The sequence below is a fragment of the Cervus elaphus genome, chromosome 8 (genome assembly GCF_910594005.1).
Source record: "Cervus elaphus chromosome 8, mCerEla1.1, whole genome shotgun sequence".
In the NCBI taxonomy this organism is placed as follows: Eukaryota; Metazoa; Chordata; class Mammalia; order Artiodactyla; family Cervidae; genus Cervus; species Cervus elaphus.
Genome location: NC_057822.1, coordinates 34,630,890 through 34,651,025, shown reverse-complemented (window position 1 = coordinate 34,651,025; position 20,136 = coordinate 34,630,890). Strand labels below are relative to the sequence as shown.

Here is a 20,136-nt window from a genome sequence, read left to right as displayed (position 1 = left end):
TTATTGCTTAATTTGAAAACTGTAGTATCTTCATCTTCAAAATGGAAATAATCACAGTAACCTACTAATTGGGGTTATTATAAGGATAAAGAGAGACAATGTTTATAAACCAGTAACTTACACACAGCAATACATATTATTTATGAATGTTATTATAATTTTCAATAGTAGTAGTAGTAGCATATATATCCTGGGCTCTGTTATGCCATATAGATATTTTGTTTCCTAGATTTATTATGCTAAAAACAGCAGCAACAAAGATACAAAGACTAAAAGAATTTTAGTAAAATTCTTTTTTACAGTTTTAAAAAATAATTTAAAGCATTACAATTTTAAAGCTAGCAAAATTCATAATAGTAAGTACTTGATGAGACATCAACTGATATTTAATTCTACATAATACAGAACCATCTTAACAAATATTAAAGCTGAGTGTTTAGAGAATTTGGAAACTATTAAAATTTAAATCATGCTTTACTTTGTCAATAGTTATCAGAATATACTCATTAAATGTCATTAAAATATCTAATTAAGATTTGAAGTCCCTTTATTTCATAGTAGATTGAAAATAAAAAATGTTCTTTTCAATACCAGCTTTTTCTCACATTGCTGATACCAAAATTCAAACCTCTAATTTGCATCACAGCACAAATGAAATTGAGTGAATTGAATAGTCCTCAAAGGAAGAAAAAGGTTATGGATTATCATTTTTTCTTCATTTTTTTCCCTTCAGGTATTCCTTAAAATTGTTGCAGTTATTATGATTTAATAACTAACACAATTTGACTTAGCTTACAATAGAATTACAGCTAGAAAGTATAAAATATATTTTACAGAAGGGTCATAAAGTATTAAGGGTGGGAGGAGGGTAACATACTATGAGAGCTAGAATAACAGATAAAAGCATTGTACTGAACTTCCAGGTAGACTGGTAAAAAAGATACAAGTGAAAACATTCTTTTTTTTTTTCTCTCTTATATCCTATAATAACCTTATATATATTACTAAAAGAGGAAAGTTTAAGGGAAATTCCTAGGAAAATGTTTTGTTTTGTTACCTTTGAAATGATTTTTTTCTCTTTTGCTGGTAGAGTCAGTAACCAGCTCAATTCAGGAAAAAACCCAACAATTCAAATTTCCTGGTTAGTATTGTTTATTACATCAAAATGTGTTGAGCCATGCAAATTCACATTTCTCTATCCTCTGATAATTATAGATAAATGGAAAATACCATTCATATTTTTATGAAATATTGGCTATTGCAACTTGTTTCAGATGCTTCCATAGCAAACAGTTTAACAATTACAAGAGCAGCAATTTTGCTTTGATTCATGAAAATAATGTTTGTTGTATCTCTATTTTGTTTACATATGATTAGTTTATCATTTTATTCTGTTGAACAAAATGCATACATATTTCATATTTAATATTGTTAAGACTTGATTTTCCATACCATACCATCTTTTACTTTTATACTGGGATTTTACTTTTTCTTTCTTTTCTTTTTTCAGTATGGCCTGCAAATAGTGATCAAAAGTATTTTTTTTACAATTGATGATGACTCAGATTTGGTGAAATAGGGTAGTTACCTATTTGACAAAACATCATACAGTAGAGTTTCTTTTGTTACTAATTTGCTATTAAATAAATATTATGTGATGAAAAACTTTCAACATAAACTGGACAATCCTAAAGATAGGCTATTGTCTATGCCAGAAATAATTCTCATCAGACTTTTCAATATAGTTTCTCTACTATAAAAATCATTATAATCTCCTAGTCCTTAGCTTTTTCAATTAAGTTATTTAAGACAGAGACTCAGGGACCTACTTATAACTAAGCGCTTTTAGTCTCCCCTGTGAGGGTCAGAGTAAAAATCTCAGTTTTAAAAAGTCAGATTTCTGACAAACAGAAATCCTAAGTCCAAATACTTTGCAGCTTAAAGCATGTTAAGAAGCAAAGCATGGTATCCAGAACTCAGCTTGCTCAAATATAATATGGTCAGGTGCTAAATCATAAATGACAGCTTTTATATTTTACAATTTGATCACGTAAGTCAGACATGCTTTCAATCACTGTAAAAGTAGACTGTTTCTATTATTCTTACCAAAAGCATTCTTCCTCTCAAATATTATAATAATGAGTAATATTTATTTCAGGAGCTGCACTTAATGCCATATATGTGTGTATGAGCTCAGTTGTGTCTGATTTCTTGGATCCCATGGGCTGTTGCCTGCCAGGCTCCTTTGTCCATGGAATTTTCCAGGCACAGATACTGGAGTGGGTTGCCATTTCCTACTCCAGGGAATTCTCCCAACCCAGGGATCAAGCAAGTGTGGCTTGCCTCTTTTGCATTGGTAGGTGGATTTTTTGCCACTGGGCCACCTAGGAAGCCCAGTTAATGCTATATGTAAATTATAATTCAACTTTCACCACTGTCTTTCAAACTACACACTCATCACACTCATTTGAAGAGGAAATTAAGGCTTAAAACATTGAATAACTTGCATCGAAAAAGGATTTGAATGCAGGGCATCAGGATTTAGAGCCTGTGCTCCAATTCTTTCTCCATGCTCGTAAATTTCACTGCCTCTGCTTGGGTTCGGAAAATATGCCGTCCTTTTAAGACTTTACTGTCTGATTGCCACTAACTACATGTGGCTATTTAAATTTAAATAAATTATATTAGATACAATTGAAAATCAATTTCCTTCATCGCACTAGCCACCTTTCAGGTTCTCAGTCGCCACATTTGGCTACTGACCACTCAGTTTATGGAGCACAGACTGAATGTTTCTATCATCACAGGAAGTGCTATTGGACAGTTCTGCTTTAGTAGGTAAAACAGATTAAAATGGGGGCACTTGATCCCATAGAGATGTTTGACCAAAAATTAATATATAAATAACTGGGGAAAATACATTCCCAATGCTTTCACATTGCAGTTGGTGGGTAAATATTTGTCAGAACTATAATATTTACTGACAGAAGACAGGGATGTAGAGATAATTTGGATGAGCTCATATCTCAGCACAATGTCTTGAATATACAAGTGGAAGAAAACAAAGCTAATAAATATTTGAACTGACATCACTTTCCAAAAGAATCCTGAACTTTTACTGATAAAATGAGGTCTATTAATTAACATTTGAATTATGGTTAAGAGAATAGTAACTTCTATTTTTAAAAAGCTGCAGTCAAATGGCAATGGCTATAAAATTAGTTAATAAATAAAATAAACTTTTAATAGTTATACTTTTTAATTATGATGATACTTTGTGTATCACTATGATGATACTTATTAACTAATAATGACACTTTTAAATTAAACCCAGTGTTTATAATATTGTCATTTTATGTGTTTGCTCGTATTTCATTGTGAACTCACCAACATTTCCCATTCATACATTCATGACGTATTCAAGTAATATGGAACAGTTAAAATCAAGAAGGTCTTACTAAAACACAACCTTAATGTCTTCTGTTTAAAGTTTGAATTTTTCATGTTTATAGCCATTTTAATATCCTGCTGACTATGGCCTCACATGGAGAAATTGTCCTATTTCTTAGGAATGGCATAATATGAAGAAATGAAAACAAATCTAGATTCTGGAATAAGGTGCCCTTATTAACCACAAACCAGTCAATCCTAAATGAGATCAAGCCAGCCAATCCTAAAGGAAATCAATCCTGAATATTCATTAGAAGGACTGATGCCGAAGTTCCAATACTTTGGCTACCTAATGCAAAGAGCTGACTCATTAGAAAAGATCCTGATGCTGAGAAAGTTTGAAGACAGAAGAAGGGGATGACAGAGGTTGGATGGCATCACGGACTCAGTGGACATGAGTGTGAGCAAGCTCCGGGAGATGGTGAAGGACATGGAAGTCTAGCATGAGTCAGACACAACTGAGTGACTGAACAACAATTAACCACAAAACTTCAAGCTTCGTTTCCTTATATGTAAAATGACAATAAAGATACTTTCCAGGTCAGCACTAACGAGCTATTTGTGAAAGGAAGAAAGGGAAACTTGAAAGCATTTTGTAAAGTTTGAAACTTTGACAATGTGGAATATTAAAGTCATCATGCCTTTGGTAAACATGGACAGACAACAACACGGAGCCTTGTTTCTTACCTCTGACCGGGAGTCTTAGGATCGGCCAAGCATGGGGCTGCCTCCTCTAACTAAACTTGTCAAAGATCTCACATGGTCTTTATTCTCGTTAAATACAGTTTCAGGTTCTCCCCAGATATTACTCACACTGATTCATGAGTTCCAATGATTCCAGCAAATCAGAATGTACCATAATCCAATAATTCCGGCCCCAACCTGTTTGGTGACTGGGAATGATGCAGAAAATTTACCAGCTCTTTCAGTTGAATATCTGCAGGCCTGGGCTTCCTAGGCAGCTCAGTGGTAAAGAAAACGACTGCCAACGCAGGAGACACAGGTGGGATCCCTGAGTCAGGAAGATCCCCTGGAGGAGGGCATGGCAACCCACTCCAGTATTCTTGCCTGGGAAATCCCATGGACAGAGAAGTGTGGCGGGCTACAGTCACAAAAAGTTGGACACAACTTAGTGACTGAAAATAGCAACAATTTGCAGGCCCAGCAAAGCAAATGCGAAGAAGAGGAGGTACATATTCTGACATTCTTACTTCTTTCCTCAGAGTCAAATCATGGACTTATGGTGATAACAAATCAATTTCTCTCACTGCATTTCAGACCCTGAGGAGCAAAGAATTTCCTCCATTTTCTAAATGTCATAAGCAAACAAGCATGCTTTCTTAATAAACGGGCTTTAAGGGGGAGTTTGTTGACCTTACATATTTTCTTAGAATATATATACTTTCTCTTAGGGAAGGGAACATATAGATCTTTTGCTTGGTATATGTTAGTTACAAGAAAGAGTAATGACGGGTTTAAAGTCTCAAGTAGGGAATTTTCCTGAAAGAGTCCCATTCGGCTAAATTTCCTCAGTTTTTCCTAAGGATGCTATAGAGATGGAAAAGAATGAAGTTCATAGAATGGGAATTTTCAGGAACCCTGAATGGGAGATAAACCAAGGGTGTTGCTTCTTATGGCCTGAGTAGATTATCTTAGTACTTGTGACAGAAAACATGATGACTAGTGAAGGAAAAAAAAAAGAAAATTGCCTTATTCCCTGGAGATTCCCCTTCCCGTGTTTCATTTTTCCAGTAATGATCTCTCTTCTGATCAGTGATACAGCAGAAGAAATTCCCTTTTTACCTTCATACGGTTCTATAAATTCACTTATCAGTTCTCTAAAGCTGAGTCCTAGAAATTTGCTGAACCGGTCACTCTATCTGATCCCATCATTATAACATTTCCTTTCAACTATGCTTCTGTCTTACTTATACACATAAATGTATTGCTATAGTTTTCATTTTTCTAGTTAATGCACACTGTTTGACATGACAAGCAAACAATCTTTAGAAAACATTGGCTAGAGTATCAATTTTAGGAATTGTGGACCTGATCTAAAAATTGACACCTTCATAAGAATGTGCCACTCTTCACTGATTCCATCTGACTCACAGGATTTTCACTGTAGGTTAGTTTTGATCAGGTCATTTTCCAAGTAATTTACCTTAAGCTAGGAGTATTCTGGGGATCATTTTGTTCCTGTAGATATCACAATATGCTGAGTGCTGCTTCTTATGTAAATATTGGTAGTACTTTTGTCAAACATCGTATTTAACAGCAATCCCTGAAACAGGCTGGTTGAACCCACTCAAACATTACTAAGACCTTTTACAGAGCTGCTGAAGAATGCTTAGTGACTCTACTGTCAGTAAAAGAACTTAGAATGAATATGTCTCTTGTCTAGGTCAAGACAAATGTCAGGGCTAATGCAGAGTGAAACATGATGATGGGAATTTGAAATGAAGGGCTAGGGCAACAGGTGCTTGGCATGAGACACTGAAAGAGAAGAAAGAAGGGCTGTGAAGCACCCAAGGCGGCGATCAGACTGTAAGTAGACAAAGAAAAGCCTCAGGCTTCTCACCGCCAGAGAAAGAGATCTTACACTTCAAGTAGTTTCAAAGTAGAATCAGGAAGAGATGCTGAAATTTGGAGCGTCCTTTTGTCTAAACAAATCACTTTTCAAAGCCTTGGTGAAGCCACAGGCATCTAATTGAATATGCAGAAACAGGTACAATTGTTTTGCCAGTGTGTTGACGCAAAGGAAAGCTAAAAACAAAACAATACAGAGAAAGAGCACTGAGGTTGCCTAAACACTCTCTACATGGAAGGTGCTGTGGTTGACAAGTTCCCTGCTTTACTTACTAATGCCTACAACTAGCACTATGAAGCAGACTTTTCCTTGGGTTTAAAGATGAAGATTCTGAGTCTCAGTGAGACACGCTAAGTGATGATATGACATTTAAACCAATTTTTCTGGTTCCACACCTATGCTTTCTGACATACACTGAGTCAATTACAGGTGGCCTGTCCATTTCAAAATTCTTTATTTGAGAATTACTGAATAATGCCAAAGTGGGTTAGGAAATTTAAACGTTAAAAGGTGCTGCAATTCTTTGGTGTACTATTTTAATTAGTAGCCATTACAGACTCAAAGGCAGACATTCAGATGTACTACCCAGACATTTCATCAATTCAGATGTTGTATTTCCTAGACTAAGCATTTTATTTTTAGTCTAGGAGAATTCAAAATTTAATATATCCTTTACATCATTATTGTGGGCTCCTCAAAATAACTTAAGCATTTTACTTTTTGATTTCGTCCACATCTCAAATAATTAATATGACTCAGTACACAGTTAACCAATTAAAATAGCCATATATATTACAGGCATTAATATGCGAATCTATAAGTCTAAGCTGAGCACCAAAGAATTGACGCTTTTGAACTCTGGTGTTGGAGAAGACTGTTGAGAATCCCTTGGACTGCAGGGAGATCCAACCAGTCCATCCTAAAGGAAATCAGTCTTAAACAGTCATTGGAAGGACAGATGGTGAAGCTGAAACTCCAATACTTTGGCCACCTGATGTGAAGAACTGACTCATTTGAAAAGACCCTGATGCTGGGAAAGATTGAAGGTGAGAGGAGAAGGGGATGACAGAGGATGAGATGGTTGGATGGCATCACCGACTCAATGGACATGAGTTTGAGTAAACTGTGGGAGTTGGTGATGGACAGGGAGGCCTGGTGTGCTGCAGTGCACGGGGTCGCAGAGTCGGACACGACTGAGCGACTGAACTGAACTGAACGGATAAGTCTAAAACTATGTAGCATATTTGGCTAACACTTGGAAAATAGAAATTTTGCATTTGTATCATCCCAAATTCCCCCTACTCAAAACATATATTCCCTAATTCATAAAGTGAAAATTTAAATATTCAATTTGAAATTTGGTGTAAAAAAACAAATTCATATATTAAATTTGTACCTGGTTATCATCATTATAAAAAAGAATATAGATACTAGAACAGATGTAAGTACCCTTAGATATTTCTCAAAGATTCCTTCATATCTACAATATAAAATATTGATTAAACTGCATCATATTGTTGGCCATTACTAACAGACAAGGTAATTTTATAAATTATAAGAGAGCAAAATAAGAGTGGTTTTTATGTCCCATATAATAAAGCAACCTTTATATTTTGGCTAGACAGGTGACTAAATAAGTAGGAGCTCACCAACTTAAGGTTTTAAATATATTACACATTAATTTGAATTTCAAGTATGAATGCTTGTTTAAGAAGGAGCTGATAAAATCATGAGAACATCATCACTGAGAATGATTAAGAAGAACCACAGCCACAGGCAAGTGAGCTTGACTGAGGAAGTAATAAAACATTCTCCCTGTCTCTGTCCTCTAACGCAGCGATGTCATTCCCAGTGACCTGGAGGTGAACATGTGTCTGATGGGAAACACTGCTGGCAGTCCATGCTCTCTCTTGACCAGAAAAGGACGATCAGTGTAACAGGGCATTGAGAGCTCCCAAGACAAGCTTCTCACTCCAGTTTGGATTGTGTGCCATATGCTTAGTCTAGGGGCCTGACCCTTCGCACTTCCCCACCTCATTCACAATGGACCAGGGAAAGGTGAGTGGCAGGAATAAGACGAGTCTTTCTGTTTAGCCCGAAAACATGTTTAAGTATGGTTCTTGTCTTTGGTCACAACCACAACAAAAGTAGCTAAGTCAGGTCTGTAGTAATGTTTATCATCCAAGGAATAGCTTCTGGTGAGCATCAAGCTAAATTAATAAAAATGCATAAGGTGAGGAGTTAATTTATATATGTGTAAGTGGTATCCAACTATTAACCCTTGTATATGACAGTCCTCATGTTAACCAAATATCCCTTTTACACAAAGATAGAGTTTGCAGGAGCATATGTACTATTATAAAGGCATGTCATTCTAAATATTATTCTAAAGTCAGCACAGCAAAAATTATTTCAGGAGAAACACAAAATATGAATATATCAAAAAGCTTTGAAACCTCAGTCTCAAAATTATTTGCTATAACAATAGTACTTGTTATTTATTTTGTTGAAAGTGCTCAAAAAGAAAATCTTGCTTAAAAGGAAAATTCATGATAAATTATTATTGTCCTTGCAATGGTTTACCATTATATAAAATTGATATTAGACAAAATGGTAATATGGAAGAAAGTTTATTCCCAGCATCTTGCTCATCTCTGTACTCTTTTATACAAACTTTTCCACCCAAGGCTTTCTTTGTGGCTCAGCGGGTAAAGAATCTGCCTGTAATGCGGGAGACTTGGGTTCGATCCCTGGGTTGGAAAGATCGCCTGGAGAAGGGAAAGGCTACCCACTCCAGTATTCTGGCCTGGAGAATTCCATGGACTGTATAGTCCATGGGGTCACAAAGGGTCAGACACGACTGAGTGACTTGTACTTCCATCCAGGTTTCCAATGTGTTCTTTTCATTCCTATATCAACTGAGAGTATATTTGTTGTCATTCAATCATAAACATGTCTGAACTTTTCGTTCTCTTCTCTCCAGGAGATAATAAATGAATGAAAAGTATTTGGATCAAGTAAAGGTTAAGAGGCTAACTAGATATTTTGCTACCATTTCTTAGTATCTTTAATTAATTAGAACATTGTTTCTCAAACTTTAATAGTTATCAGAAATATTGGAGGGGTCCTTAATATACATATTGGTGGGCCCCAGCCCCAGAATTTACCATCCATTAGGTCTCAGGTGAAGCCCAAGAATCTGAATTTATAGAACAAGCACCCAGGTGATGCTGATACTGCAGGCCCCTTAAGAATTGGGTTAAAATTTTAACTCACTACTGCAGTTAGGCAATGAGGTATGGGACTACTTAGCAGGTTTTCTATTTCCCTTCACATTATGCGAACCCTAAGTCTAAAATTAGAGCTAGCCTCAGTAGTTTCACCCTTAATATAACAGTATATATCAATTGTTTTTGTATAACATATCAACAACAAAAGAAAGCTCTTTCCAAAACACAAAAACAATCTTACCTAAAGTGAACTGCAATGTTTGCTTACTACTTTGATCAAGTTACTTAGAAGACTAAACTCTAAGATTTTACTGTAGAGCAAATTTTATCCCAATTCCTTTCTGATGAAGAGTTAAATAGTTACAAGTCTTCTATCCTTCCTCATATATTCTTATACACAAACACAATGGTACTTACTGTAAAACTTCTGATTTTCAAAATAAGAGTAACACTATTGATCTTATTATCTAAAATGTGATCAATGATTCTAGACTGTCTCATGGAATAAGTTGGCATGTAGTCATCATTCATATAAAATACATATATTAAAATATCCGGAAAATTTTCCAAAATATCTAAGTTTTCCATTTATTTTACTGTACTTTTCATTAACTCATATTGAAATAAGAAATTAATAATAACTGCTGAACAAATACTTATCTTTTCTAAACACTCAAGTAACTAATTTACTCATTTGTTAATTTTCCATCTTTACTGCTACACAGGACAATATCATAAGGTTTTCTGGCAATTTAGGGAATAATATTTTTAAAATAACAATGCTATATCTTTATATTAAACTAGTCAATCATAAGTAAGACAACTGTCACAATGACAAGACATGGTGGAAGCTCACTAACAGAAAAGATATATTCAAATGTTGCATAATTGTGACTAAATAATTCCCTTTTTATATTTTAATAGTATTGAGGTTAATTAGATGTGGAAATGAATAACTCTTTAAAGATTAATTTTCTTTGTGAGAAGATTCTTCAAATAGCATATATTGTAGAATAATAACATAATCATATGTTATAAGATTTTGAAAATAAATTTATTCAATTTTTTAGTTAATATAATCAGAGAAAAAGCAAGAAGAAAATACAATGCTTTTTTGGCAAGTTTTAATTGGATCATGTTATTTTTGGATTCCTAATTTCAATCATTCAATTTTTCTCTATTTCCAAAATTCTTCCTCCTATCATTATTTCTATGCAAGTAGCAATTTAGTCAAATACCCTGCTCTTCTGTAAGGAAAGTATTTTTGAAGAAAAAAAAAGGTAAAAATGTTGATGAAGGATATAAATTCTGAGCAATTTGCATTTACCATTATGTCATGAAGTCTATAGCAATCATGTCCAAAATAAATAACATAATTATCACTCATTTCTTCATCCAAGATATTCCAATTTTAGTTCATGTCTGGATAACTATGAAGCTACTTCTAACTTAGAATTATATATTTTATGTCCTCTGTAAATATAGAAACATAATTTTAATAACCTGACAATATTAATCTTATTTTGTTTCTTTTTTTTATTTGTTTCTTAATATTTTAAGGCAATACTTCTAAAATATTTCAAATTCCAGTATCAAGAAACATGACCACTCTGTGGACTCAAAGATACACAAAAAATATATTTCAGGTTTAATTAATAGTTCAAACTCCTTTCTCCCACTCTGATATAACTACTAATTAGCACATTTTTGGTTGAAGGCACATATAGTAAAATTCATGATTAGAATTCTTGTACCAATAGCCTCCACCATAGCCTTTATGAACTCTCAACCACATGAACTGAAAAGACATCAATTGAATTGCAAAGGCCAGCTTATAACACAGAGTCCTGACTAGAATTATTTGTCGCATGATGATAATTTTAGGTTGTTAGCAATTACCTAATTCCAACCTTAGGGGGAAACAATCACTGATGATTAAAGTTTTCTGAGGAAGAATTACTTATGGCACTTAGTGAGTTGCTCAATAAGAGAAATCAAAACTGTATCAATACATTAGATATGTTTTCCAAAAATAAGGGATTGTACAAAAAGCTAGATTAATGGAATCAGATATAATGGTTTGTGTATTTACTGAGCTTTAACGAAAGTGAGAGTTAGGATGTTATTGCAGAGATTTGATGATATGGTCCACTGGTCACCTGAGACTACTGAACAGAGCATTCTTAAACCTGCTTCATATCTGTTTTCAGTCACTGAGCATTTCCTTAGAGTGTACTTCTGTTCAGATGAGATATAGTCATATGCTATCCTTCAGACTGCACTTACAATATCTGTACATAAAACTGGGGCAATATAGGGCATCATTTCTTACAAAATGAACAAGTAGTATTAATATGCATTTCAATGCTTTATAAAGTTTCTCAGTGTAATACGTGCTGCAGAAACCATGTACACATGTGTGTGTGTCTATCACATTATATTGCTAATGTAAGTATATTTGCTATTTTGTATGCTTTCCTTACCAGTCAAGTTCTTCAGTCCAAGTTCTTGAAGTCCAAAGTTTCCATCTTTTCTGTAGTTTAAAAATATTGCCAAGGCATATCGATCCTCATAAAGCTTTGTCCCACGGATAATGCGCAAGTTCTCCAGAGGCAGATAGCGAAACTGATTAAGAGCCACCAACACGTAGCCTGTGACTTCTCGTATAGACTGAAAAGACACAAACGATGGCCTGTGTCAAACAATTTAAAACTGTCAGTACGTTTATGTAGTTATTTAGATAAAACAGTTATTTAATTCTAATTTTCAGCTTTTAATTGAATATACTAATTTCCATACCATATCATAAATAATTGCCTTGACACACAAGATCACAAGGGTTAGAATCTCATTTGAAGAGTGGGTTGTATTTTTTTTTTTTAATTTTTTAATTTTTTTATTAGTTGGAGGCTAATTACTTCACAACATTTCAGTGGGTTTTGTCATACATTGACATGAATCAGCCATAGATTTACACTTATTCCCCATCCCGATCCCCCCTCCCACCTCCCTCTCCACCCGATTCCTCTGGGTCTTCCCAGTGCACCAGGCCCGAGCACTTGTCTCATACATCCCACCTGGGCTGGTGATCTGTTTCACCATAGATAGTATACATGCTGTTCTTTTGAAACATCCCACCCTCACCTTCTCCCACAGAGTTCAAAAGTCTGTTCTGTATTTCTGTGTCTCTTTTTCTGTTTTGCATATAGGGTTATCGTTACCATCTTTCTAAATTCCATATATATGTGTTAGTATGCTGTAATGTTCTTTATCTTTCTGGCTTACTTCACTCTGTATAAGGGGCTCCAGTTTCATCCATCTCATTAGGACTGGTTCAAATGAATTCTTTTTGACGGCTGAGTAATATTCCATGGTGTATATGTACCACAGCTTCCTTATCCATTCATCTGCTGATGGGCATCTAGGTTGCTTCCATGTCCTGGCTATTATAAACAGTGCTGCGATGAACATTGGGGTGCACGTGTCTCTTTCAGATCTGGCTTCCTCAGTGTGTATGCCCAGAAGTGGGATTGCTGGGTCATATGGCAGTTCTATTTCCAGTTTTTTAAGGAATCTCCACACTGTTTTCCATAGTGGCTGTACTAGTTTGCATTCCCACCAACAGTGTAAGAGGGTTCCCTTTTCTCCACACCCTCTCCAGGACACACACAGATGGAGAAACATACCGTGTTCATGGATTGGAAGAATCAATATTGTCAAAATGGCTATTCTACCCAAAGCAATCTATAGATTCAATGCAATCCCTATCAAGCTACCAACGGTATTTTTCACAGAACTAGACCAAAGAATTTCACAATTTGTATGGAAATACAAAAAACCTCGAATAGCCAAAGTAATCTTGAGAAAGAAGAATGGAACTGGAGGAATCAACCTGCCTGACTTCAGACTTTACTTTTAAGTCAAGAATGTGCCTTACAGTAAAAATAATGAATTTTATTGTATGAAGCACCCTTCATGTCTGAGATCTGGATATAATTAAAAGAATAAAGATCTCATTCTCTGACAGACTAAAATTAGATAAGAACACATAACTATCAATCTTTATATTTAAAAAATAACCTGGTAAGCTTATCACAAAATAAAGTTGCATTAATCTGTAGACTGTGGGACAGATTTCACACTGCTATATTATTGTTTAATTTTATAGAAATCAAAGAACAATTGCCTTATATCAATATATCTCTGGCTACATATATATACATATATATAATTCATATTGTGTGTATATGCATTAGATACTGATTATGGCTTCTAATTTAATTATTAACACAATTTTTATTTTGACTTTATGCTGTTTAAATGTAGTTGTCTATAAGTTAATTATTTGAAGGTGTGTGAGACATTTTAAAGCAAAAAAAAAAAATCACAAAAAGACTTTCAGTTCAGTTCAGTTCAGTCGCTCAGTCGTGTTCGACTCTTTGTGACCCCATGAATCGCAGTACGCCAGGCCTCCCTGTACATCACACACTCCCAGAGTTTACTCAAACTCATGCCCATCGAGTCGGTGATGCCATCCAGCCATCTCATCCTCTGTCGTCCCCTTCTCCTCCTGCCCCCAATCCCTCCCAGCATCAGGGTCTTTTCCAACGAGTCAACTCTTAGGCTTCATCTAAAGCTATAGTGTTTTATAAAATGCATATAAATAAAAGTCAAGTCCAACTCTTTACAACCTCATGGACTATACAGTCCATGGAATTCTCCAGGCCAGAATACTGGAGTAGGTAGCCGTTCCTTTCTCCAGGAGATCTTCCCAACCCAGGGATCAAACCCAGGTCTCACACATTGCAGGCAGATTCTTTACCGGCTGAGCAACAAGGGAAGCCACAAATGCATATAAGCACAGTAATAAATATAGGTCTTAAATTAAAAATATATATATAATTCAGAAGTGTGAAAAAATCGATATTATTTAATGCCAATTTCAGACTATTTTTAGATCTCTTTATGTCAGCTGTTCCATGCTCAGTCTTTGGTCCTCTGTTTTTCTCTGTCTACTCTTATCCCCTTGTCTTACCCAAGTTTAAGGTTGATGATCTCCAAACTATTATTACCTCCAAACTCCTAAACACTAGATTCATATCCAACTGCCTACTCTGCATCTTCAGTTGGATGCCTCACAGACTTGTCAGATACACATGCACAAAGCTTAACGTCTGTCTACCTTCCCTATCCTACCAACAGCCTTTGTCACCTTAGCTGATGTCAATTCATGCTTCCTATTATTCGGGCCGAAGTCTTGGGGACACTCTTGAATTCCCATTCACATACCAAAAGCAATCCATCCTATGTGTTCTATCTTTAAAAGGATTAAGGATCCAAGCATGTATGACATCCACTGGTACCCTCTGAGCCACCATCATTCTTTATCAAGATCACTATAATGGTTTCTGCTCTTGGTGCCTTCTGGTGTATTCTCAGTTAAGCCTAGCCCTGATCTTTTAAAAACATAAATCGAGTCAGGACACTTCTTAAAACTGAAATGTCTCCCAAGTCACTCAGAGCAATAAAATTCTGTAAATAATGAGTCAAAACCTGTATCTGTGTTGTCCAGTAGAGAAACCACTAGTCATAGATATCCACTGAACAACTGAAATATGGTTAGTATGAAATGAGATATGTTGTCAGTGTAAAACATATTACAAATTTCAAATATTACATGTTGAAATGAAAACATTTTAGATAAATTGATTTATATTAGCTGCATTATTAAAGCTGAATTTACCTGTTTCTTTGTACCTTTATATTGTGGCTACATGGAAATTAAAAATTACATTTTTATGGCTCTCATTGCATTTCTAATGGACAACTCTGTACTATATGACCTGTTCGTCTTTCTTTTTCTGACTCTAACACCTTGCTCACTCTTTCTGATTTTGTTGGTCTCTGTCGTTCTTTCAGTATGCTGAGCATGGTCCTACCTCCAGGTGATGAGTGCAATTTTAAGCACCTGAGTCTCTCTCCTTCTTGATATCTACTTGGCTGATTTTCTCACCGCTGTCAGGTTTCTGCTCAAGTTTTACCTTCTCAGTTGAGATCACCTCTGATTGATCTATTTAATATGGCGACCCTCCCACTTTTACCCACTTTCATTTTTATTGTTTCTACAATACATTTCACTCCCTAACATACTGTATACTTTATATATTTACCACATTTAATATTTATAGTCTTTCTCACCTTTTCCCAGAATATAAACACTACAAGTGTAACCATTTAATTTGCTCACTCCTGTGTCCCATGTAACAAGATCAGTACTGTTACGCAGTAAGAGGCCAATAAATGTTTGTTAAACACTGTGTCTCTTCACTGGCCATATCTTCCCCACTGGGTGGTCTGAGGAGTCCAGGTGATGCCTATCTGTAGCCTTCAATCCTCTCTTCTAGATAGATCATGCTGCAAACCTCTGTGAACCCAGAATTTCATTCCTCAAAAGCCCACTCCTCACCAAATATTTCTTTAGGGTCAGTGACATCATCTTTCTCAGTTGTGTTCTGCCCACCAGACAATAGACCATGCCACCAATGTGAGTACACCAAGGAAGGATGGGATGGTCCAGGGGCAGATCTTTAAGGGCGGGGTGTATAGATCCTGGATGTGCGGGCCAGTGTGTCCATTCACTTCTGTGCAAGGCCTCTCAGAATATGGATAGAACTAGGTGATGTAAGGGCTGCAAGCTGAAGGCCATCTCTCTCTATACCACCATAATCCTGCGGAGTCCAAAAATTCTAACATTTCACTTGGCTTTCCAGGTTGTTATAAAGATATATCTGTCAAAATGGGAGATAGAACTCATTTTATTGAATAACAGTTGCCTGATTTATAAGTAAATAATACGCTACACAATATGTAAGCCTCCACTTGTATTCTTACTCCAGGCCCTAAGGATAAACACACTACCACTGATCACCATGACAAGTATAACACCAACAGAGCGAAGGTGGTGAGAAAGTGGCAAGAGACACATGAAACTGCTCATGTCTGACATCAAATCAGGAACTCTGAGCCACAGTAGGAATTCCTGAGACACTGAGCATTTTGGATTGAAGAGATGAATGGGAAAGATGGGTCAAAGATCAGCAGTGGCATGCATTGTTTGCATGCTACCGTGTGCTTTAAAACCATACCTGTCTGACATAGTATATAGCCTTAGAGCCTTACGAGTTCCCCTCCTACCACTGTTAAAAATGATTGAGCTGATATTTGTTTGCATTCTTAAAAGAGAGATCACAAACACATTTTAACATCATTTGGTCCAAAAGTAACATTATTTCATTCATTATAAAAACAATTTATTTCTAGCTTGTATATAATAATTATCAAGTACTCTGGGTTACAATGATGACACTATGAAAAAAGTTGGAGTATTGGGTATAATCAATATTATTAATCCTTTGGCTAAAATGTGTTATAATATCCATCATTCTTCCTAACAAACTCATGATTAGGTCTAACTTCACCTAGGAAGTGGATCTTTTTTAATAAAAACTGTAAGAGTCTATTGGCTTATCCTAAGATAGAAGGTCACAGGGACAGGATTATTAGAGAAAACACAGGTGAAGCATACTCAGGACAAAGAAGAGGTTTATGAGCAAAGACACAACGTCAGCAGAAATTCTGCAGTGTTTATAAGAGGGATAAACTCTGCAGCTATTAACTGAAAAAGATGTACCACTTGGAATGGGCTTTTTGGCCACACATTAGCAGAGGCTACAAATAACCTGCAAATAATGAAGGCTCTAGTATAAAAAGTGTTATAGATATGAGCAAAGAACAACAGTGAACATATAAAGATCAACTAATCATAGAAGAGGGTGCTCCAAGTGCCTTTAGCCACATGAGAAGTAAGATATAACTAAGAACATCTTTGCATTCACATATTATTTAATGCATGTGTGCACGTATATACCTTTGAATTAACTGCATTGTAAAATGTATGTACTTCTCATTCCAGAAGGTGCATTAAATTATTCTTAAAAACATTTTTATTATCTTCATGAAAAGTCAGGTTAAAAACAATAGTTACTCCTTTGACCAGATTCTGGGACTGGAGGGATTTACTGATTTAATTGAGATTTTTGTGTCTAAAATGAATCTCTTTCATTATCCATACTGCTTATTTATTACACTCTGGTCTTGCAAAATAATACACGTAACTTAAACGTTAGCTTAACAAGTAATTATTCTGCTTTGGGAACACTCGGGTATCATGGTATGTTCATGTTGAGAAATCATATGTTCAAACCATTTTGAACAAAGCCACCCATGAGTAGGTGATATCTAATTTATTCATGACAAATTTTCTGATAATAATGATGGTGGAGATCCTATTCACCTCATCTCAAACATCCCTTCCCACCTACTCAGCTAATTATGTAAATATTAGGAGAAGAAAGATTACAGAAAATCCTTCAATCCAAAATTTATTGCTCTAGACTTTTCTATCTGGAGGGTCCCACGGAACCAAGTAATTTTTAAAGAATAATAGGAGATGAATATAAAATGTTATATTTAAAAGCCACAAATATGGCTTGACTTTGTCCTAGCTTCTTTATGTTTGTTTTTTTGAATTTATAGTCACATTCTTATAGGTATTTATACATATACATATATATATATATATATGTACACACACATACACACCCACACATATACATATATATATATATAGAGAGAGAGAGAGAGAGACAGAGACAGAGAGACAGAGAGAGGGGGAGAGAGAGAGAAAGAGAGAGAGAGTGTTAAACATACGGTAAGAAATGTGAGCTCAACTGTCAGGCAAAGCTGGGCTGTGCCTTCAAGCTTTGTGGTCTTGACCAAGTTATTTATCCTATCTGAATCTCAGTTTCTTCATCTTAAAAAGTAAATAGCAAATACCTCTCTTCTTTTTAAAGGTGTTATAAAGAATAGAAGATATAAGGAAAATGTCTGTAAGAGTTCAACAAACGCTAACTGTAATAAATAATGTTATCCTTGTTAATAGCTAAGGCAGATGAACTATCTGTAGACAGTCAGAGTTGAGGACAAAAATAAGAACCATTGCTTCTAATTTCTTTGTCATGTGGCCTTCGGTATGTTTGTATCTTACCTCTTCAATTTCTGATTTATTTGTAAATTACAGAATTGGTTCCTTATATTGTTTTTGTGTATGTTATGGCCATTAGTACAGACCCTGGCACTGAACAGATGGCTGTTGAATTAAAAAGTAGGATGCAATGCTTAAGGTATTTTTAGATATTGTTTTTCACTGAAAATGATTCTATGAAATTTTTGATAATTAAAAAAAAAGTTATTTGAACAACACAATCATGACTGTGTCCAAGGACCACAACTGTAAATAGAAATCATTAGAATGCATCAGAAAAGAGAAAACTCAGGCTCTGGTTCTGGTTCAGTTATGTTTAGTCCTAGGAAACTGCCTATTTTGTCAACTGAAGACTGAATGCCTACCAATATTCACCCACTGATATCCCTCTCCTTGTGGTGTAAGCTGCTGCTGACTAAAACTGATTTTCATTGTCAGTGTATGCTTCCACAGAGACTCTGTGCAAGTGAATACTACTGACAATCATTAAACCCCTAAATGCTTCAAAACACATCTAATCCAAGGAACAGTTTGATATCCATGCCATTTGATGATGGAAATAAAAAGAAATGGAAAAATGAAAGAAATTTGACCAACTTTTCATACCATATTAACAGTAAACATAGGGGGATAATGCATGGTTTGCTCTGAAGGACAGAAATTTATAACCACTTTTTCTTATATGATACTTTAAGAAAAAAAATGTGAAAACTGCAGTTATACACTTTCCAGGATTCAGTTGCCATTCAACCAAAAATTAGAAGAGATTGTGCTGATTCACTGGGCTTTCCATTTACCTTCAGATGATTCCAGAAAAATCAATCTTTATTGTTTCAAAATCTCTATTGCATTTCACAATTCTTATAACCACTGTTCCTTTTTTTATTTGAAACAATTCCCTTATTCTTTAATTATAGTTGATTTTCTCTAATTTGGTACTTAGTGAGAATAGTGAATAGTTCCTTAAATATTCCTTCATTTACCTTAAAATTCAGGTGATTGCAGTACTTCAGAATTTCTGAATATTTAATCAGGGTTTAGGGACAATTTTTCACACATTAAAAATAATAATACATTCTTGGCTAAATGCATAAAGCTCTGTTTTCTATATTTTTTTTCCTACTCAAATTATATACCAAATCCTTGTTATTTTTCTTTAATATGAGCATCTTTGAAAATACACCTGTCTATTTTTGTTAAGACTTTCTGTAGCAAGTCAAAATAGTTCTGAATTCCTAACTTCTACTCTAGTGTCTCTAATGTACTCACACCCAATTAGATATCATACACAAGTATTCCAAACTGACATTTTAATATTCTTTTATAATTATTTAAAATATACAAAACTATTGAGATTTATTGTTTCTGGACCAAGGTGTGGACTGGGAAGGTCCTGAGTTTGCTCCCTTTTGTGGACTCACTGAAACTCCAACTATATATACAACAATCGTCTCTCAAAACTACCTGAAGGCTAGCAGAACAAGTCTTCCACAACTAAGGATATAGAGAAAAGGACCCATTGAGATAGGTAGGTCGGGCAGAGATGTGGTCTGATCAGAACTCTCACTCTTCGTGTGCCCATGCATGCATGCAGGCATGCTAAGTCTCCTCAGTCATGTCCGACTCTGTGCAACCCTATGCCCCAGGCTCCTCCATCCACAGGATTCTCCAGGCAAGAATAGTGGGGTGGGCTGCCATTTCCTTCTCCAGTGGCCATGAATAAGTAGTGGTATATCACAACCATGAAGGTTGCCCCTGAGAAG

General features: G+C 35.3%; 1 protein-coding gene across 4 annotated transcripts in view; it reads right to left on the bottom strand.

The window, feature by feature from the left end:
* ERBB4 (erb-b2 receptor tyrosine kinase 4) overlaps nt 1–20,136 on the bottom strand; it is a 1,218,836-nt gene that overhangs the window by 539,195 nt on the left and 659,505 nt on the right. For all 4 annotated transcript variants that reach the window (XM_043910154.1, XM_043910156.1, XM_043910155.1 and 1 more), the window contains exon 3: nt 11,754–11,940. In XM_043910154.1, coding sequence (XP_043766089.1) covers nt 11,754–11,940 — 187 coding nt within the window. The remainder of the gene's footprint in view (nt 1–11,753; nt 11,941–20,136) is intronic.